Source organism: Triturus cristatus, chromosome 4_1 (genome assembly GCF_964204655.1).
Source record: "Triturus cristatus chromosome 4_1, aTriCri1.1, whole genome shotgun sequence".
Taxonomy (NCBI): domain Eukaryota; kingdom Metazoa; phylum Chordata; class Amphibia; order Caudata; family Salamandridae; genus Triturus; species Triturus cristatus.
Genome location: NC_140585.1, coordinates 1,143,777,706 through 1,143,800,781, shown reverse-complemented (window position 1 = coordinate 1,143,800,781; position 23,076 = coordinate 1,143,777,706). Strand labels below are relative to the sequence as shown.

The window sequence follows — 23,076 nt, the reverse complement described above, 5'->3', positions numbered from 1 at the left end:
GCTCTGAGAAGATCTAGTTCTATCAGGTTAGTAATGTGCTAGCCCTGCTCTGAAGCCATAACAGACGCCTGGCCAGCTGAAGCTGTGGCCTTGGTGCGGAGTGGTACGGACTCTGATGGGAAAAGGGGGCGAGGCTCACCAGGAGCTTCGGCTTACGTCTCCACTTGTACTAAAGGAGGTGTCTGGGTTCTGTTCGGTGGAAGTTCATCACAGGGCAGACATGCAGCTGTGGCGGTGGGGCGTATAGTGTCACTACTGTCTCCTGTTTCGGCCGAAGAACCGGACTCCCCTTTGGCGAAGTGGAAACGGGATGGACAGACAATTGGTGAGGTGTTCCACTAACTTCTAGTTTTCCTACTGTTCTTGCTTACTATAACTTTATTTTCAGGATCCATACATTTATATACACATATATATATATTTATATACACATATATATATATATATATTTATATACACATATATATATATATATATTTATATTCACTGAAAAAACCATAGGTTTCAGGGGTGTTATAGTTAGCTGGACTTTTCACTTGTACAAAACCATTGAAATTCCCCCGTTATAGTTAGTTCAGCTAACTATAACTCGCGCGCCCGCAATGCACTGCTGATGACGTCACATATTACATCACTCATGACATGGTCAGTGACATCACTCATGACATCACTGATGACATCTCAAATGACATCACTGATGACATCACTGATGACATCATCCAGTGAATGTGTGTTTTTCTGAAAATTAAATATGTTTTATATATGTATATCTCAAGGTCGATGGAAGAATAAATGGGTATATAAGTGTCTAAATGGATGATTTGTTTTTGAAAAATTGATTATGTAACTGACTGATTAAGTGTATCATAGTGAATACATGGCTTAGTGAGTAATGTTTAAATATGTAAATATCTGTATCAGTCTCTCACTTTGTGTATAAGTGGCTGCATGGGTTGGTGAGTAGCTACATGGGTGTCTATATAGGTTATTAGTTGGTTTTTGGAGTATCAGTCTGAGTGTCTGCATGGTTCGGTGGGGGGTATTACGTAGTGCATAGGTGCATGAATGAGTGACTCACTGTTTGTATGGGTTGAACACAGCATGTGTGCAGGACTGTATGGGTGGATGAGTGTGTGTATGGGTGTGTTAGTGAGTGAATGACTGTCTCAATAGTGTCTTTATGAGTAACTACATATGTTTTAAACTAGTATATGTGACTATTGGTGTATATATGTGAGTATATGTGAGAGTGAGAGATTGAAAGAGTTCCTGTATGAATAAGTATGTGTTTCTATAAGTGATTGTTTAAAAGACTAAGTATGTGTAAGTTTCCGTAGAAGTAAGTATGGTGGTGTGTGTATAACTGTATATGCAAGTAAATGTATGTTTGATTCTTTATTAGCATGAGTGACTATGTGTGTGAGTAACTCTATGGATGAGTGGCATTGTGTAACAGGATGTATAGGTGTATGAGTACATATGATGAGTGAGTACATGTATGAGTGACTGTATAGGACTGTTGGTGAATGAGTGGATGTGTATGTGGATCTTAGAATTACTCTGGAGGTTGTTGTAACTGGTATTGGTATGTCCATTGTTTTGAAAATTTTAGTCTCTATTTTTGAATGTGTGTATCAAAGGTTATATTAGGGTGACAGGAGGTCTGCCACTCTATCACAAGGATGATGTCATCAGTGATGTCATCAGTGATGTCATTTGAGATGTCATCAGTGATGTCATGAGTGATGTCACTGACCATGTCATGAGTGATGTAATATGTGACGTCATCAGCAGTGCATTGCGGGCGCGCGAGTTATAGTTAGCTGAACTAACTATAACGGGGGAATTTCAATGGTTTTGTACAAGTGAAAAGTCCAGCTAACTATAACACCCCTGAAACCTATGGTTTTTTCAGTGAATTTCTGAGGTTTTTTAAATGCTAATTCCTAACTATAACGTGCCTGAAACCTATGGTTTTTTCTGTGAATTTCAAAGGTTTTTTAAATGCTAATTTCTAACTATGCCTACAGAGATAGGACATGTGAAGAAAGAAGAAAAAATGCACAGAAAGAAACAAAAGAAGTGCAGAAAGAAGCAACAGAAGTCCTCAAATACGAAGATAAGTGCAGGAAGAAGGATAACGTGCAGAAAGAACAAAAAGAAGAGCAGAAAGAAGCCTTGTTGCAAAATCATCCTGTACCCTCAACTTTTTCAGACGGATACTGGTGGTAACTGAGTCTGACTAACCAGTCCTAGAGCCAGTGCTATGTTAAAAGACACTTAGAATACAGTGAAAACACCTACATACACTAGGGAACATTATGCGTTGGGGTCCCCCTGTGATTAGCATGACCTCCTCTGTAAGCCCCTAGTATATAATAGGGCATGGGGATTAAAACTACCTCTTAAAACAGGCCACAGGGCGTTTTTGCACACGTTAACTCAGGCCCCGTCCCCTCCATTCACCACTGTGTAAACACGCCGTGTCCATTTTTAGTTGGGAGATTAAGTTCATTTGAATCCTGAGGGTCCCTAGGGTCCAACTAGCCCACTAGGTACCTCCAGTAAGTGCCACAGAGCTGCGTTGCAGAGAGGTGTAAAAAGTGGCACGGCCTGGACCACCTCTCTGCAATGCAGCTCAGTGGCGCTTACTGGAAGCACTTGGTGGGCTAGTTAGCCCCCAGGGGCCCTCAGTACTGAAGGGAAATTATATCCCCAATTTAAAACGTGCCATAGTGCGTGTTTGCACACGTCAACTCAGGCCCCGTCCCCTCCCTTCACCACTGTGTAAACACGCCCTGTGGCTGTTCTAAGTTGAGAGATTAAGTCCCCTTGAATCCTAAGGGTCCCTAGGGTCAAACTAGACCACTACGTACCTCCAGTAAGCGCCACAGAGCTGCGTTGCAGAGAGGTGTAAAAAGGGGCTTGGCCTCAGAACACCAGGCTGCAGCGCAGCTCCCTGGCGCATACTGGAGATGCCTGTTGGGGGCGCGTTTACAGAGTGCTGCACGGAGGGGGCATGGCCTCCGGCACGATGCCAGTCTTTTATTTATTTTAGTCTTTTATTTATTTTAGTTTTTTTAAGAAGGGGGGCTGTTTGGTTCCCCTTCTTATTCTAATTTATTGGCCCTGATGACCCCATCCCCCAGGGCCAGTCTCCTAATTATATTTTTTTGACCCCAATCCCCAGGGCCGGCCACTGTTTTTTATTATTTTTAAAAAATATATATTTATAGACACACCTAGGACATGCTGGACAAACCGTACGTACCTATCACCATGACGATTTGCGTGATATTCATTAAAAGGCGACTATGCATGCAATGAATCCACGTGGAATGTATTTACACCACTAGTGAAGCTCTGACATGTCTGATGCCCTACCGTGCCTAATCCTGGTAGACACCCTTGTCGTTTATTTATACAAACATGGGTAGCTATTGACGGGCACATTTAATACACATGCACACCAAGCCATTCAAAGGGGATTCGACAAAAATTCGACCAAAACTATGCAAGAAACCCCCCTCACGGTTAATAAAACACACATCCACTGCCGGATGTGTAATACTTTTTATTTTACTCTCTGGAAAGGGGACGAACATCACTTGAGAGTCACAGCGTGCTCCTGACAGAGCCCAATGCTGTGTTACACCCACCATTGCCTGCCGAGTGCCACACACCTCTGTGTTGTATTCCACTAGCTAGTGCATATGCTATGACACTCTCTAGCCCATGTGCACTGTAACACCACCCCGTGAATATGTCATGCCACACTTGTCTTCGCACGGGTTATATTGCCCCATCTAACGTGCCTTTCTCGATGCCTATGTTATAACGCACAGTGCTATGCCATACATATTACAATCTGGGATCCATATCTTTGTCACAGTGCATATGCAACGTTACACTCCCCAGCACATATTTTATATTACAACTTTAGAGACTAGTTAGGTTACACAACACTGCCCTGTGCATATTACACTCCAAGGCGCATATCGCATAGCACGCGCTAGTGCCTGTGCTATCTCGCGCTCTCCAATGAATCTGTCATTGCGCACAATGTATTGCATATTATATTTCACGCCCGGTTCATCTTATATCACACTTTTTGGTGCATAGTTTATACCATACACTATATCTAGTTTTCATTTTCAATCGTGCTCTCAGGACTATGTTCTATATAACACTGTGTTCACCTACCCTTTTCACGGGCATTACATTTTGCGATAGGGGGTGGAGGGTCAGGGGGTGTTTCTGCCAAGTGAGCCCGGAGTCACAGTCACAAACGTCCTCTTCTTCCTGAATAAAAGTGAGATTATGCTGCATACTTGTTCATATTTTAAGTAGTTCGCACAGACACAATGTTTTAAAAACAATAACGTTCCTAATACCCGCCTTCTCTGAACAGTTAGCTTGCTTCCCCATCCCCTTCCTCCCTATCCTCTGTTGTGTGAATCCATGGACTAGCCTCCTCCCTCCTGCCATGCATGGTCTGATGTGCTGCCACTGCCCTCAATTTAGTATGATGTACCAGTCCACTCCTCCTGCCCTCCATTGCCCAATTCTATGCCCCATCATTGACCTCCTGCTTAAACTCTGTGCTTAGCTTGCTGCCCCTATTCTCCTTCCCCCTGCCCTCCGATGTCTTTGTGCATGCCCCTGCTCCATCCTTTTTGCCCACCATGTCCCATGGACCTGCCACTCCTATCTACTCTGAGTGTTCTGTTGAGCTGCCACTCCCCTCCCACCTGCCTAGCATTGTCAGATGACTGAAACCTGTCCCTGCCACCTCCACCCTGCCTGTCCACATGCCATGCCCCTATCCTCTTCCTCCTGTCCTACATGGTCCATTGTACTGCCACACCCTTCTGCCCTCCCTGGTCTGTTGTGCTGCAACTGCTCCTCCTGCCTGCCCCGTGTGGTCTGTTGTGAGGTCCCTTCCCCTGAACTTTGTCTGTGCACAGGTCCTGACCCTCCCTTCTATCCTCCATCGTCCTTTGTGCATGCCCCTCCACCCTCCTTCTTGCCCATCATAGCCATTGTGCTGCCACTAACCCTCCCACTTGCCATGCATGGTCTTCTGTGCTGCCATGGCCCCTCCCACCTTCCCTGTGTGGTCAGTTAGCTGCCCCTGACCCCCTCCCACCTTCCTTCCATGGTCTGTGTGTATGCCATCACAGTCTCACTGTTGCTCTTCATGGTGTGTCTTGCTTCTAGTGCCCATCCTGCCTGACCTCCATGGCTATCTTGCTGCTCCTGCCCTGCCCCCTTGCCCCCAGCCCTACTCCCTCCCTCCTGGCTTGTCTGTTCCATTGTAATGTCCCTGATTCCCTGATCCGTCCCTCCTGCCCTTTATGGTCTGTTATGCTGCAGCTTTCTCTCCTGTCTGTCCATTATGGTCAGCTAGCTACCATTGCCTCTTGCCCCTCTGTTCTCTGTTGTCCATGTGCATGGTCCTGTCCCCTCCCTCTTGCTTTCTATGGATTGTTGTGCTGCACTCCCGTCCTGCATGCCCTGTGTGGTGTATTGTGCTGCTGCACACCCTGATGCCTGCCCTGCAGGGTCAGTTTGGTGCACCTCTCCATGTCCCTCCTGTCCTCTGTTATCCAAGTCCATGTCCCTATCCCATTTCCTTCCATGATCCAATGTACCATACTTGCGAACATTTTGAACTTGGTAAGAGGGAGATTTTGAAAAAAAACTGGGGTATTGATTTTCCCCTTTGAGTTACATTGAAAAAGAGGATATTGTAGACAGGAGACAGATCAAATAAAGCCCATTTGAGCTTAAAAACATTGGACGTTTCCTGGCTGAATCGGGTCTGTTGGCATGTATGGTTGTACTACCATTGCCTCTTCCTTCTGCCCACAATGGTCTATTACATTGCCACAGCCTTGAAGGAGGGTAGATTTTGTATCACAGGGGGCCCCTGGCCCGTTCTGTCCACACCTGAAGTATGAGACCCTTGTCCTTGCCCTGCCAGCTGCATTTGTAGGCCGTATTAAATTGACCAGCGGGTCCTGTGTTGCTATATAATTATCCTGAGACATCCTTACCACTCAGCCTGCATAAAACCCCTGTGTAGGCCCTTCTGTTCAATATGTAGGCCTCTTTGTTAAATTGACCATAGCTCTGCAATTTTAGTGTATAGCAGTCTGAAGGCAGGTCTGCGAGGCCTTCTGATCCAAACTAGTAGCCCCCACCCTACCCGAGTGCTCCGTGCTCGGTATCAAAGTTCAACATCCCCCTGAAGCTGTCGACATACAGTAGGCTGCATCCTGGACTGGTACTTGCTTCCTGGGCAGGTTTCCCGCTTTTAAGGAAGTGGCAACCGCAGAGCGTCAAGTTAGGCGAACTGAGGAGATTTTATACATGAATATATTGAATTCCCGTACAATACCCATTATTTTCTGCTTGCTCTATGGAACTTACGATAAGCGATTGGCCTGAGAGACTGACCTTTTCACCCAGTCCATTGTCAGCATTAAGTGGGTAAATGACGAAATGTCTGGTAAAATCTGCAGACGAAGCTTTTGGGTAGCATACGTAGGTAGATGTAGCGTGCAAAGGAGCCCACAAAATGATATAAAAAGGGAGCACCCACAGATATCGACGGACTACCTCGCCGTCTGTATGTAGGTTAACAGGCAGTGCAGGTTTTCCCCAAGAGCTGGGAGCTCTTGTCTTCCTTTGCTTAAAATGTCTTGCTCTGCTTTGCTTGAAGTATCTTATTCTATTTTACCTATATGAAATGTCATGTTATGTTTAACCATTGTTCTCTTTACTTTTGCATTTAAAAGATTTTGTATTGTAATTGCAGGAATGCTTGCTCTAAGAGTAAACGTGAGTGTTCCTAGGTAACATTTTCCTTGGTGTAACTTGTTTCTCATGATGCATTTATAGATGTGTTTTCTCTCTCTCTCTGTCAGTACATTAATTGAGATACAGAGAATATTATGACAGCTGTATGATTATCTGGATTCTGCATTTTGTACTTTATGTCTCTATTCTGCGGTTTCTTTGAAGTTGCATCTTCTCATTAAACTGCCATTGTATTCTGCCTCCAATTCCATGTCTCATATGTCTATTTTCTTCATTTTTGGAGCAAGCGTTCCTAGGCACCCCGGCTCAAATTAAGGTGCCCCTTTTGTCCCTGACTCACTCTCCTGCTCAGTTCTGTGGTGGCTCCCGGGGATCTGGGGACCGCCCCTAGCTTCCTTGACCCGTAATAGATCTTCCCTCCAACAGCCTCTCTTGCAAGTCCTGTATTGTTGGTTTGTTGCCCCTGCCCCCCTTTCCACTGCCCTCCATAGTCTGTTGTGCTTCCACGGCCCTTCCTGCCTGCTCAGTGTGGTTAAATTGTTGCCTTTGCACCCTCCTACCTGCCTTCAATTTTCAGAGTCTGTGCCCCTGGCCTCTGCCTCTCAACAGTATCCTAATGAACAACTAGATTGCTAACATTCTATATTTATTACAAAAGTGTGGAACGCCTGACATCATCTTGATGTAATCAAAACTGTAATACCTAGAGCATTTCCTTTAGAAATTACATATATGAGAGGGTCTTATTGGCATCAAAATTATGGTTAGTGCTCTAAAAGACTAAAATAAGGACATATTTTCTGAGTTTTCAAATAGCGACAAAGCACTTTTAAATTATTTGTTATCTTTATGTTTTTTTATCCAGTTGACCACTTGATTAAATGTTGCACTTAGGGGAGAGGATGTGGTGTTACTTCCAGAACTGCAGACTTTGCAACTGGGGAACCAGGTTGAAGTTTCTGCTTCAGCTCGACATTCTGTGATTCTGGTCAAATCACTTAGTCTCCCCATGTCTACAACCAAAATGAATTTGTTCTTGTGTGATGTAACCAATGCTCATGTAAAACACTCCAATACCTGACAAGTCTGCACTATATAACACTGCAAAAACACAAAATAATAAGTGTTTTGCACACTTCTGTCATTGGGCTATATTTGGGCTACATCTGGGTGATTTTGGGCTACATTTGGGCTCTTTTGTCTCCGGTGGCCATCTTGGGAGATTTATTTGTTATGAAGTTTCCTAATTTCCTCATGTACTGCAGTCTCCTCAGTAGGAAATGCTTTCAGTTTTTTACTTTGATTCCATCATGAAGGTATTCAGATATGTCACACATTTGCCATAAATTCAGAATGTTAGCTCTCTAGTTGCTCATTAGATCACTGTAGTAAAACTACTGCACCATGGAAGTCTGCTCCTGGTATTAAAAGTGCATGTTTCAGTCTGCATGTCAGAATTTTTTAATGAAATAGAAGAGGATTTGAGAAGTCACTCAAAATGTGCCCTCATTTTCTTTCTTCAGCATTAATCATAATTTCTATGGCAAAATGAACCTCCTCATTGTGTTCCTTTTTAAATTAAATGTTTTAAGTGTTACCAGTTTATTCCAATCAAGATGGCTTCAGGTGTGCCATACTTTTGTCATAATGAAGACAGTAAGCGCTCTAGTTGTTTTTAAGAACATTCTGGGACATTCTGTCATTGGGCTATACTTGGGCTACATCTGGGTGATATTTGGGCTACATTTGGGCTCTTTTGTCTCTGGTGGCCATCTTGGGAGACTTATTTGTTATGAAGTTTCCTAATTTCCTCATTTACTGCAGTCTCCTCAGTAGGAAATACTTTCAGTTTTTTACTTTGATTCCATCAAGAAGGCATTCAGATGTGTCACACATTTGCCATAAATTCAGAATGTTAGCACTCTTTTTGCTCATTAGATCACTGTAGTAAAGCTAATGCTCACCAGGGAAAACTGCTGCTGGTATTGAAAGTGCATGTTTCAGTCTGCATGTCAGAATTTTTTAATGAAATAGAAGAGGATTTGAGAAGTCACTCAAAATGTGCCCTAATTTTTCTTTCTGCAGCACTAATCATACTTTTTATGGAAAAATGAACCCCCTCATTTTGTTCCTTTTTAAATTAAATGTTTTAAGTGTTACCAGTTTATTCCAATCAAGATGGCTTCAGGTGTGCCATATGTTTATCATAAGTAGGACTGTTAGCGCTCTAGTAGTTCTTTGGAACACTCTGGGAAGCTGCAGTAGAACACAAAGGAATCAACTGACAGTCTCTGCCCTTGTTGGATGTACATGTTTTACTGAGAATGTCAGACTTCATTCTCACATGACTGAGAAAGATAATGTGAATTTACAGAAAATAAGCTCTCAGTTTAGCCTATAGATCACCTTCCAAACCTCTGTGGTAAAAGCATGAGAAAATATTTTTCTCTCAATCATGATATCCCAGCAGAAGGCTTTTTCACATGGTGAAATCACCTTAGAACATACCACAATTCCTAAAATGAGTATGGTACCATCAACAAATGATTTATAATGTAACTAAAGTCTTAAAACCTTCTATTAACTGCAATGCTTTTTAATGAGGTGCTATCATGTATATTGGTCCCAAGATGGCTGCCAACACTTCTTGGATGAAGTGCTGACAGCCAATCAGATCTCAGGATGAGATGTGTGGTTAGGCTCCGCCCACATATATATATGCTTTTAAATGCTATTTTCTCAGGAAATACTGAACAGATTTACACCAGACCTGCAAAAGGCACTTCCTTGACCTTATGGCTACCTCTCTGCCAAATTTCAAGTAATTCTGTTCAGCCGTTCAGGCTGTAGCTGTGTCTAAAGGTCCTATGGAAAAATGCATGGGGAAAACGCGTTTTGGGACCCCCCTTTTTTCTCGGCCCCTGCTTGACGAATCCCCCCGAGACTTTCAGGGTAGGAGCGGAGCGCCCCAACTATTTTGAAAATTTCGCGAGGATTCGTCGACCGGCGCCAAAGTTATTCCAAATAGAATGTTGCGGATTTCCTATGGAAACAGGGTCCTAACTAGAACTACCTACTGGCGACCGCCAGTAGGTAATACATATATATATATATATATATATATATATATATATATATATATATATATATATATATATATATATATATATATATATATATATATATATATATATATATATATATATATATATATATATATATATATATATATATATATATATATATATATATATATATATATATATATATATATATATATATATATATATATATATATATATATATATATATATATATATATATATATATATATATATATATATATATATATATATATATATATATATATATATATATATATATATATATATATATATTTCTACATATATTTCTACATATATGTTTGCCTTGATTGTGTTTCAATCATACTATTGATATGTTAGAGTCTGCTATGATAGGTGCATTTGGCTTACCGTGTGGTGCTATTTACTAATAAATATATCCCAGCTATACCAATTCGCCTTTTCCTTGCAGAGGGAGGTGTGGACTCTTTTTGGCCAAGTATTCTGTAGTAGAAGGATGGGTGAATTCCCTTCTAGCAGGTAATTGTGTTATAGGAAGTTATAGGAAGTCTACTCCTGGCAAGTGATGTGCAAAATATATCTCGCTCTAGAGAAGTGTTGTGTGTGTTATCTTGGTCTAGAGGAGACTCATGTGATATGGTTTTCTTGCCTTGCCTTTGGGGTAGTGTTGAAATTTTGCCCACCTTAGGAAGCGCTGTGTATATGTTATATTCCATAAGTTTGGAACTGATATTCTCTCCCTGGGAAAGTGACGGTACATACCTTGGTCCAGGGGAGATCGGAGACCTTTCATTACAGGGGAGGAAGGGGAGTCAAGAATCTGCTGAAAGTATCTCAGGAAAAGTATCAAACCCACTAACATTGTCCATGTACAATCCAGAATCAGTGCAGTAAGTGGTCCAAATCCTCACAGTCGACATCATAGTGTGGCATATTCTCAAGCCTCTGAACTGCATTTGTATAGGAGCCAAACAGGGTCTCTCACCAGTACTGGCACTGAGGGAGAGGCTGCGGGTCATCCAATGCTGAAGGCTGCACTTTGGTGATCATGGTTCAACAGAGGTCCAGCACAGGAATATTTCGGTTCTGGTTGGGAGACCAGCTTCGGGACAGATCTGGAACAGGAGGTGCTGGAGTCTGGGCTGGTGCCAGTGCAATCAGGTCTAAAGTGGGACTGTGGGCCAGTGCCAGCTAGGAACCAATAGGAGACCAAGAGGGTTCAGTCAGGGAAGGACCCGGCAGGAAAAGTTAAACTTGACCCCTGCGACTCCATGGGGCCTGACTGCACTCCAAATTGAGCTGGCATCGACTTGAAGCTCTGAAGCATATTCTTTGTAAAGGCCTCTATCTTCTGTGAAGGTCAATGATAGTCAGGGGATCTCTGGGCACCCAAAGACAAGCCTTAGAATGGGCACAAGCAAGCTGGAAGACGTCAGAGCAGTTAAGCCTTAGAATGTGCATTGCACAGCTTCTCGCATGTTCTGGAGGGGTAAAAGGTGGACAAATACCACTTGGCACACTGGTGCAACTTGGACTGAGACTCATCTGTAGAGCTGGATCAAGACTGGGACTTGGTACTGGAACGACCCTGTGACTTTGATTGGGACCGGAGAAGGATTGCGATCTCAAGCATGGCTTTTTACATTTTGTGCGACAAAGTTTCAGCGACAAAGTTCACTTCCTACTATCCGATAGTCTTCGGGTGGATTTGTCACAATGCTTCAAATCTTGACCAGAACCAAGGCACCACAAATAAACATTCTGATCAGTGACCGACATCAGCTTCCTGCAATTACAGCATGGTTAAAACCCGGTCATCGTGGTGAGAATGGGAGTAAAGGAGAGGAGAAGACATTTTTCTTGGCACATTGCATTTTTGAAATTTGGTGCCGGTACAAACAACTAAGTTGGGATCAATATTGAAGGGCCAAGGAAGAAAGGAACGGGCATCAGTGCACAGGGACAGCACCTTAATATGGCTCCACACTGACACTTGTAGGAAGTGTGAGGCTGTTGTAGAGTCTGATGGCACACCTGCTAGCACACGGAAGAGATTCCTGCTGAAAATCTCTTTTCTGCCTTATATTATGACTGAATGACTATTAGGACTGTGGTTTGCAAATATAATAGTAGACAAAAGCCATTTGTGACAGACGAGTATTCGTGATTTGAGAAACCATTATTTCATGACTAAATTCATATCAACTTGCAGAACAGTTGGCTGCCAATTCAAGTACTTATTAGTACACTAGTAACAGTAATTTCAATGCAAGTCCGGATTCATTTTTTAAGTATTCTCAAGTAATAGAACTTACTTTCTGAACAGCAAGTTGTTCCTCCCTTTGAGACATTATTCGGTGTTTGGCACCACGAGACGTAGGCTTTAATGCATTGTTCCCATGAGTGGATGTACATGCTTTCCCATCGCTTATAGCTTCTGGCGATTTTTTCTTTCTTTCAGGCATTCTCTCAGGTGCATTAGCAATCAGAGCCACCCCTGAAAGACCAAAACGTGAACTGCAGGAAAAGAAATTGAGACCTAAACTTGTTCTGCATAAAGAAACATTTACACATTTCACAAACAAAAAATAGTTAGGATGAGCAGGGTATACTGCAAACCAAACAGGATAGCATTTCAAAATGTCTTACTCGCATATCTCTTCCAGTGGAAAGGTCTGAATCTTAGGAAGAAGTATTGCATTTTTCAAAATGGTAAAGGAAAATGCTACTTACCAGTATGCATCTGTTCTTGGCAGGTAGAGCTGCAGATCCACACACTAAGCATAGATCGCCATCTGGTGTTGGGCCCGGATGTTTGTACTTGTTTGTCTTGGAAAAGTCTTTGGAAGTCACGAGATAGGTGACTCCTCCTTTGGATGACAGTGCGCATGGGCAGCGGCTCAATCTTCAGATTGTTTTTCGCCAGCAGGGAAATGGAGTTTTGTGAGAAACAGGAAAGATGCCCATGTATGCTGTATCTAAATAAGATAATACTGGAACAGATAAAGGTAGCCAGGGATGTGGGTGGGCTTGTGTGGATCTGCAGCTCTACATGCCAAGAACAGATGCATACTGGTAAGTAGCATTTTCCGTTCGAGGCATACGAGCTGCAGATCACAAACTAAGCATAGATTGTATAGCAGTACTCCTCCTTAGCGGCGACCATCAGTATCTGTTGCAGTAGTTTGAAATAATGTTTTGAGTACAGCCTGGCCCACACTAGCTTGCTGTTTTGTTTGCACATCTACACAATAGTGCTTTGTTAATGTGTGCGGTGTAGACCATGTAGCTGCTTTGCAGATGTCATGTAAGGGAATATTCCCTAAAAAAGCCATTGAAGCCCCTATCTTTAGGGTAGAGTGGGCTTTAGGGGGAACGGACAATGTTCGTTTTGCTTTGTGATAGCAAATCTGTATGCATTTGACAATCCACCTTGCTATCCCAGATTTTGATATGGGTTGCCTTTATGTGGTGGTGAGAAGGATACGAAAAGTTGTTTTGTCTTGCGAAAAGGTTTATTACAAGCAGTGCTCTTTTGACATCCAGAGTGTGAAGAGCTCTTTCTGCGACTGTTTGTGGTTGCAAGAAGAACACTGGCAACTCTACAGACTGATTGAGGTGGAAGGGAGAAATCACCTTCGGGAGGAATTTAGGATTAGTTCATAGAACAACCTTATTATGATGTATTTGTAAGAAAGGTTACTGAATGGTTAGTGCTTGGAGCTTACTAACTCTTCTAAGAGAAGCGATGGCCACTAAAAAAGTAACCTTCCATGTTAAAAACTGTAGCTTACATTTATGTAGAGGTTCAAATGGAGGACCCATTAGTCTTGTGAGAACTATGTTTAAATTCCACTCAGGTGAGGGTGGTACTCTGGGAGGAATTATTCTTTTGAGGCCTTCAATAACTGCTTTGATGGCAGGTACTCTGAAAAGTGATAAGTGTTGACTATTTTGAAGATAGGCCACTATGGCAGCTAGGTGCAACCTAATAGATGTATAAGCCAAGTTACACCTTTGGAGATGTAGTAGGTAACCTATGATGTGTTGGATAGACACATCTAGGGGATTGATGGTGTGGTTATGACAATATATAACAAATCTTTTCCACTTGGCTGCATAGCAGGCTCTAGAGGTGAGCCTCCTTAATAACGTTCATACAGTCAGGGGGAAGGTTAAGGTAACCAAATTCTAAGACCTCAGGCGCCAGATCGCAAGGTTGAGCTGAGCTGGGTCCGGGTGTCTGATCTCTCCATGGTTCTGGGTTAAGAGGCGTGGGGAAAGGTGCAGTTTTTGGTGTGGAACCACAGAGTTCCAGTAATGTGGTGTACCACAGTCGTCTGGCCCAAGTTGGAGCAACTAAAATGAGAGTCAGTGAGCGTTGCTGTAGCTTTCGCACCACTAATGGAATGAGTGGGAGAGGCGGAAAAGCGTACGCAAATCTGCCTGACCAATTCATCCATATCGCATTGCCTTTGGACAATGGGTGTGGGATTCTGGCGGCGAAGCTTGGGCATTTGGCGTTTGTGTGTGGCGAAGACATTTATATGTGGTTGGCCCCATATTTGAAATGGTTGAAGATCTTGAGGATGAAGTTCCCACTCGTGAATCTGTTGCGTTTGATGGCTTAACAGATCGGCTATGTTGTTTTGGACTCCCGGGACATGTTGGGCTAGGAGAAAAATGTTCTGCGGTACAGCCCATCTCCATATGCTTTGTGCTAGATGAGAGAGCTGTAGAGAATGTGTCCCACCTTGTTTCTGTATGTAGTACATAGCTGCCATGTTGTCCGTGCGGACTAGGACAGCCTTTCCTGATATTTGCTTTAGGAATGCTTTTAGGGCTAGGAATATGGCTAGTAACTACAGGTGGTTGATGAGGAGTAATTTCTGTTGAGGAGTCCACCTGCCCTGCATGGTGTGATGTAAAAGATGAGCTCCCCAGCCGGAGAGCGATGCGTCCACTGTCAGGACAATCTGTGGAAGTGGCTCTAGGAACGGGCGCCCTTTGGAAAGGTTTTTGGTGTTCCACCACTGCAGCGAGCAGCGAGTGCGACAGTCTACCAACATCAGATCTGTTAAATGACCTTGAGCCTGGTTCCATTGTCGTGCTAGGCACTCTTGGAGAGGACGCATCTGGAGTCTTGCGTGAGGCACTATGAATATGTAAGAGGCCATCATCCCTATGAGTTGAATGAACACTCGAGCTGGAAGTGTGTTGAGACTGAAATTTGGTTCTGAGGGCTTGCATGCTTGCTATCCTGGCTGGACTGGGATAAGCGGGCGCTTTTGAGGTGTATTGTGGCACCTAGGTACTGTTGTATGTGGGACGGTTGTAGATGAGACTGTGTGGTTTACTGTAAAGCCCAAGTCGCGGAGTAGTTGAATAGTGGCGTGAGTGTGGTGTACACACTGACTGTATGAGCTGGCTTTTATGAGCCAGTCTAGATATGGGAAGACGTGAATGTGCTGTCTTCTTCGATGAGCTGCCACTACCGCCAGGCACTTGGTAAATTTCCCGGAGTGCTGTGGTGATTCCGAAAGGGAGTACTTTGAATTGGTAGTGTTGACCGTCCACTACGAACCGGAGATATTTCCTGTGAGATGTGTGAATGGGAATATGGAAGTAGGCGTCTGAGATCTAGAGTGGCAAGGAAGTCGCCTTGTGAAAGAAGAGGAAAGACCTGCTGAAGTGTGACCATGTGAAAATGGTCTGACTGTATGTAGAGGTTTAGGGATCTGAGGTCCAGAATAGGTCTCAGAGAGCCGTCCTTTTTTGGTATGAGAAAATACAGAGAGTAGACTCCTGTGTTTTGTTGGTGCAGGGGAACTGGTTCTATTGCACATTTTCGTAGGAGGGAGAGGACTTCCTGCTTGAGCAGTGATAAATGTTCTAACGACATTGGGCGCTGTTTGGGTGGTAGGTGGGGGGGGGGGGGGGGGGGGTAGAGGTGAGTTCTAGGCAGTAGCCTGATTGAATTATTTGTCTCACCCACCTGTCTGTGGTGATGTTGGTCCAAACAGGCAGGAACTGTTGTAATCTTCCCCCGACTGGAGTGGAATGGGCCGGGGGAACAGTGGGAAGTCATTGGGTAGGGGTGGAGGCAGAGCAGGTGTTGTTGGTCTTGCCTCTACCTTTGTTAGTGTTCCCTCTTTAGCCTCCTCTCGAGTAACCTCTGGTGAATGTAGACTGGGTGGGAGTCTTATAAGAGGTGGAGGGGTTGTCAGAGGAGTAGCCTCTGGAGGTGCCCTTGTAAGAGGGACGACAAAAGGAACGTCTGGGAGCTTGCGATTGCAGTCTCCCATTGATTTAGCGGTGTCCTTCCTCTTTTCAAGGGATGAATCAACATTAGGGCCGAATAAGTGTCCCTGATGGAATGGTTGGTTTAAGATGGAACTTTGTACTTCAGGTTTGAACCCTCATTTGCGTAGCCAGGCATGTCTACGCAGGAGAACACTTGTGTTGACCGCTCTGGAGGTGGTATCTGCCACATCCAGTGTGCAACGGATGGATGTGTTGGTGATGAGTTTCCCCTCTTGTATAAGGTGATTGGTTTAATCCTTATATTTGTCCGGGAGGTGTTGCAATAGGGTTTCAAGCTGGTCGTAATGTGCCCTATCGTACCTGGCTAACAGCGCTTGAGTGTTGGCGATACGCCATATGTTCGCTGCCTGTGAAGCGGTTCTTTTGCCAGAGGCGTCCAAGAGTTTGGACTCTTTATCGGGAGGTGGCGCGTCCCGTGATGTCTGAGAGTTGGCCCTCTTTCTAGCATTGGAGTCTACAAGGGAGTCTAGTGGTACGGGGCCCTTAATGTACGCTGCGTCTGCTGGGGCAGCTTTGCATTTTTTCTCGATCCTGGGTTTAATAACCCTAGCCCTGACAGGATCTTTAAATACCTCAGGTGCATGCTTGGTAACTCCTTTTAGCATGGGCAGAATAGTGGTGGACCTTTGTGGGTTATCAAAGGTGTCCATAAGGAAATCATCTTCCACAGGGTCAGTATGTAAGTCAACCCTGTGGTATTGGGCAGCTCGGGTGTAGAAGCTGATGAAAACCCATTGTGTCCTCCGGAGGGGGGGGGGGTAGGCCTGGAGGGGTAGATGTCATCCTGTGGAACATTAGAGACATCTGGCGTACTATAATCGTCCCAGGGGTCAGGGGAATAAGGTGGACCGCCTAGTGGCTCATCATCCGCAACCCCTCCCGTGTCAGAGGTATCATCATCATCCATTGGTGGAGGAGATGGTGGAGGAGAATGGTGTGGTGGGGGAGGAGGAGGAGGCGGTGGGGGAGGAGGTGGCGGAGGAGGCGGAGAAGGGACCCTGAGGGAAGATGTGGCAATGTCCCTTTTTTTAGGTGGTGGAGCCGGTACAGGCGTATACAATGGTCTCTTCTTTATACTCAGTCAGCTGACCAGTTTTAGGGTCTTTTAGAAGAGTTTTCTGTTCAGGGTCTGGTCTAAATAGCTCTTCTGATAGAGGCTGGTCTTTCGGCGCCAACCGTTTCAGTTCGGAAGACTTGCGCGGCACCGACTCTGGAACGGTTTTGTGATCCTTTGGCTTTGAACTGTGATGTTTTACAGTCTCTGTGGCCGCTTGTGGAACCATGTGTTTTTTCGGATCCGAGGTTTTTTTCGGCTCCGAAGGGTGTGAATCCAAAGCTTTAGGGATTGGCTTTTTGCTCGGCTCCGAGTGTTTTTTCGGAGTCGATGGGGCGGTGCCTGTAGATTTCGGTGCTGAGTGCTTGGATGTGGAGGCAGCGATCGGCACGGAGGAGGAGGGCGATTTCTTCTTCGATGCCGGCGTCCACTCAGTACCGATGGTAGACTGACTCGAGCCCGAGTCGCCTGAAGGCTTAGTAGGCTTATTTACCGGGCCCAAGGGCGAGGCATGGGAAGCAGTCTCTCGGTGTGCACCTGGGCCCGAAGGTGAAGGTGTGACCAAAGCCTTTTTTGATGGTGTAGGGAGGGGGTCAGGGTTGACGTCTCTACTTACGACCCACTGCCCGGGAGTGATGTCCTCGAGGTCGGAGTCATCGGCTTCGGAGGTACTGACGGGACCTTCTTCGATGCGCTGCTGTTCTGGTAAATCGACGCCCTCCTGGAAGATGTCATTGGGGATGGGCGCAGACGAGCGAGCCATTGTTCTCCTGGCTCGACGATCTTGAAATGTCTTCTTCGAGCGGAAAGAGGCACAAGCCACACAGTCTTGGCCTCGTGCTCCGGAGACAAGCAGAGGTTGTACACCTCGTATGCTGATCGGTCTGGGGAAATTTCAACCCACATGGAGGACATTTCTTGAATGGCATCCTTTCCGTGAGCCAGATACCAAGGCCCAGGTAGGCCCGAAGGCCTTCGTCGACGACCGGAATAGAGGACTTCGATGTTGAAGAGATGCACGAAGACTAGGGATCGCGATCGAAAACAATACCGGAAAATGATGAAGGATTGCACGTCGAGAGTGGAATCTGTGACGGTTCCGAACTGGAGCGCGAGAAACACATCTGAGCGCGATGGCGGAAAAAAACTATCTGAAGATGGAGCCGATGCCCATGCGCATTATCATCCAAAGGAGGAGTCACCCATCTTGTGACTTCCAAAGATTTTTCCAAGACAAAAACAAGTGCAAACATCCGGGCCCAACACCAGATGGCAATCTATGCTTAGTGTGTGATCTGCAGCTCATATGCCACAAACATATATTTTTAATATTACATTCAGTTTAATAGATGAAGTCTGATCTCTACGTTTATCATCTATACGCACTCAGTATTATGCATTATCTGGTTGTTTTGTCTTTGTATCTATCCAATCCCTGTTGATAATCAGAGCGATCAATCGAATCAAGGTGCTCTACTATACTATCATTTATTTGTAATACAAATCCTATAAGCTAGTAATGGCTGTAAACCTATAGAGAAGACCCTAACAACTGCAATTTACTTGCAATAGAGATTACCATTTATAGCATTTACTAAGCAGGGTAATGCGGACAATGAAAATATAGGGCAATTTCTATCTTCTTTAAAAATGCTCTGAATGATGTCCCATGAAAGTGTCCCATCCTAGTCAGTTGTCCAGTGAATTCCACTTACACTTCTAGTCCAATTTGTTTGATTAGTCAAAAGCTTGAACTCCTAGTGCGTTACCTGCAAAAGTGTTCTAAAGAATTAGGCAGCAGGGAAAACTATCACTTGTGAGGTGTGTTGAAGTAGAAAACATTGAGATGTACCATCGGCAGACCCCAGTAAACTCTACTACCGACTGATCTCCCTGCTCCAGTTTTCGGCCAAAGTACTAGAAAAAGCCATCAAACAACAACTTTCCTCACATCTGGAACAGACCCTCCTACTCTACTCCTCCAAATCCGGATTCCGAAGTAACCCCAGCACCGGGACAACCCTCATCGCAGCTACAGACCACATACAAGCCCTACTCGATGGAGGAGAGACTGCGATTCCGATCCTCCTAGACCTCTCAACAGCCTTTGATATGGTCTACCACCACACACTCATCACAAGGATGCACAACATAGGCATCCAAGGAGCCGCTCTGATGGATCGCCTCGTTCATCACCGGGAGAACGCAAAACGTCCGCCTTCACCTCCGAACCCAGGAAAATCATCTGTGGAGTACCCCGTGTATCCTCTCTCAGCCCCAGCTTCTTCAAAAATGATGTGGCATCTCTGGCCAGCATCGCCAAAGCCCACGGACTCATCATATCCTACGCAAACATCAGACAACTCATCTCCTCCCTCTCTAAAGACACCACCAAAACCCACTTCGACAACTGCATGACAGACATCGCCAACTGGATGAAGGAAAACTGCTTGAAGCTCAACTCAAACTGATTTTCAGGAACACAAGCTCCCCATGGGACGCATCCTGATGACCCTAGGAACTCAGACCTACTACTATCCCTATTGCCCTATTGACCGACCATGCTAGAAACCTAGGCATCATTCTTAACAAGCTAACCATGATGACGTGGGTCAACTCCGTCTCCTCCTGCTTTTTCATCCTCCACATGCTTTGTAAGATATCGAAATGGCTACCCCAAAGCTCAAGATGCGCCATCACCCAGTCCTTCATCACCCTACCTCAGGGAACTCCACTGGATCCCTCTACACAAAACATGCCAGTTCAAGCTCCTGACCCATGCCTACAGGGCCCTACACAACTGCGAGCCCGCCTACTTAAACCTCTGACTGAATTTCCATCAGCTCACCAGACTCCATTGCTCCACGTCCCTTTCCCTAACCCTCACCCGACACCCTCTGCATCCGACATAGCAGATGCAGCGGTCGCTCCTTCTCTTACCTAGCAGCAAAGACATGTAAAGAGCTACTCTCATCTACGGACTGCCCCCCCCCCCCCCCAAACTCTTTCAGAGTTCCGAAAGTCCCTGAAGACATGGCTATTTGACTAATTTACTGGACCCTGGCAGTGCCTGGATACCCTCATGGGTGACAAATAATGCTATACAAATGTATTTACTGATTGATTGCCCAGCTATTCACATATGTTGACCAGGAGGAGCCCTAAACTTGGTAGTACTAGTAATAGTTCCTCACCATAACGCTTGCCTGAAAATCTCAGGAGGTGGCTCTCCATGTTATTGGAGAACCAGGCAGATCTAACAATCCTTCTAAAGTCTGATTTGTAGATGAAAGCTGCCACTCTAAGGGCAAATTCATCTAGTATGGTAGCCTCAAGTTCAATTAAGCAGATTCCAAAGTATACTCATGGCCCTGCAATTATCTGAAGTTTATCACGTTTAACAACTGCCCATCATAACAGAGTATGATACTCCTTTAAAAGGGCTATCAACTATATAATCAGTTATTACATGTAATGGAAGCACTGGTGAGCAGACTATCTACTGGAGACCTAGTCTGAAGTCTGACACAGCGAGTGCAGTTCATCAGAGGAGAAGCCAAAACCTTTGCTGCATGTGTACACAGAAAAAAGGGGTACGTGCTAGGGAGGTGCCCAACTGTGTGAAGAGAAGACAATTAAAAAAACCCATCATGTTTCAAGACAACAAAGGTTTGCCTTCTACATACATATAATTGAGGCAATATGGCTGTGAATGCAATATAATTCGTTCTTAAATTGTAATTTTAGATAAAAGGAAGGCCATGAAGCAAAAATCATGATATCTGATCCTGGCCTTTTCATAATTAAATCTACAGCAAGACACCCACACGAAAAGTTACGAATCTGGGATATCTGTGGCATTCAGATCAGAGTCTCAATTCTCAAATGGGTGGAGTAGCTCAAGTGTTTTTTTAAAACGTTATGCCTCAAATTTTAACTGTTCATCCTAACAGGCACATTTAAGACCAGAGCTAAACAGAGTTGCAGTTCTTACCCGGTGTGCCTCTTATATGCCATGCCTGTATTTCAACTAAGTACCCACCTCTCTCACCAAGCTGTAAGCTCTACTCTTCAAGTTGTTTTCAAGTTGACAGCCACAGCCATTTTTGTGTACCTTTAGATCTAGTTGTGATTTTGATTGTGGCTAATTAAAGGACATTAATGAAAAAAGAGCTAGGGAGCATGGGATAAAGCCTGAAAGTGGAAATTTCCCTTCCCAAACTTCTCTGCCCCCTTCCCCCTTTATTTCATACGTAAATATACCTATCAATATAATGCAACAGGTTATTGTACTGGTCTCCCAAGGGCTACTGTAGATGAATTCGTCCCATTAGCCTTTTCGCTCTTCAAAAGTATTCGGATATAGATCAATTAAGTATATTTTTTATATTTTATACTAAATTATACTTACCTACATCAGCATGCTTCAAAGCCCCAACATCATTTGTTCCATCTCCACACATCAGTGTAATATATCCAAGCTCCTTTAAAGTAGTGATCACAAATTCCTGAAAATTAACAGATTGTGAGGTCTTATTAAAAAATTTGACAATTATGAGGTTTAGTAAACAACATTCACTAAACCTGCTAAAAGTGCCAAACCAAGTACTCATTGAAAAAAGGGCCTATGAACATTAAAAAAAACCCTTGGTAAAACAAAAATGATTTACAAGTCTTTATAAATGTTTACTCTTGATCTCCTGGTTTGACACCAGACATTATCACTACCAGCTGAGTGTACACGCTCCTTACGGATACTGATTTCTAACAATTCAGAAAAAGCAAATTTTTTCAACACAATTTAGGTTTTAAAAAACTTTAAGTTCATGAAAATTGCCCACAGAGCAATGGGCAGCTTATCTAAAACCAAGATGTAAAAACGAAAAAGATAAATATAGCAATTGATTCGATGTGAGGCCAACGGTAGAATCAACAGTCGATACTGATAGGAGTATGTAAGTACGGTTTACATTATTAAAAATTAGTGTGTTTACCATGATGTAGTGGACTAAACAAGGACTGCAATAGGCTGGAACAACAAAACAAATTAGTTAACAGAAAGCCTCAGTATTTTTAATGGAGGACAAATTTGCTCTGCAAGTGCACACTGTCAAATCTGCGATCAACAACACAGGGCGGAAAGTGTGGTTTTCTTATAACAGTAATCTTTTCTCTCCGCTTTTAACTTATTGTGTTACGTATAAATCCATTTGGTGAGCTCTGTACCAAAGCAGTTCACATATAGAGAAAAGAGGAACTATACATGGGAGGGACCTTTTTTAGGTCTCGCCTGACCCAGCGCATGCGCTGGTCTGGCGAGACTTTTTGTGAGGGCTCACAATATGCTACCATGGCCAGCCTAGAGCTACAGTGCATGTGCGGGGGCGCAGGAGCAGACGCTGGCAAACCTCGTCATGCTCATTAAGCGCCCGCGATCACTTTCGCGGCGCCCCTTTGATGTTCTCGTTCAAAGAACATCAAACATCAAAGAACATGTTGTGTTAATGCTTTGCTGCGCCCGTTTGACTTACAATGTGCTTTCTCTTTCCACAAACTCGATGTTTGTGTTCCTTTATTTTGAGATGCTTTTGGTATTACTGTTTTGTGACTTAAAGAACATTAAGGAAATGTTACTGTGAAACTCAACAACGTTCACAGTGTTTATTTCTGATCGCAGCGGCTGCTTCATGTCCGTTGCACCATTCAGGGAGTCCTTTCGTTGGCGCTTTCATGAGGACATGATGAGGAAGCTGGAAACTTTCGGCACAT

The 23,076-nt window shown here is 44.2% G+C and overlaps 1 protein-coding gene across 2 annotated transcripts in view; it reads right to left on the bottom strand.

Moving 5' to 3' along the window:
- Positions 1–23,076, bottom strand: part of ATP13A1 (ATPase 13A1) — a 412,373-nt gene that overhangs the window by 92,681 nt on the left and 296,616 nt on the right. For both annotated transcript variants that reach the window (XM_085654252.1, XM_085654251.1), the window contains exons 19-20: positions 21,719–21,815; positions 12,245–12,426 (exon numbers count right to left, since the gene is read on the bottom strand). In XM_085654252.1, the coding sequence (XP_085510378.1) occupies positions 12,245–12,426; positions 21,719–21,815 (279 nt within the window). The remainder of the gene's footprint in view (positions 1–12,244; positions 12,427–21,718; positions 21,816–23,076) is intronic.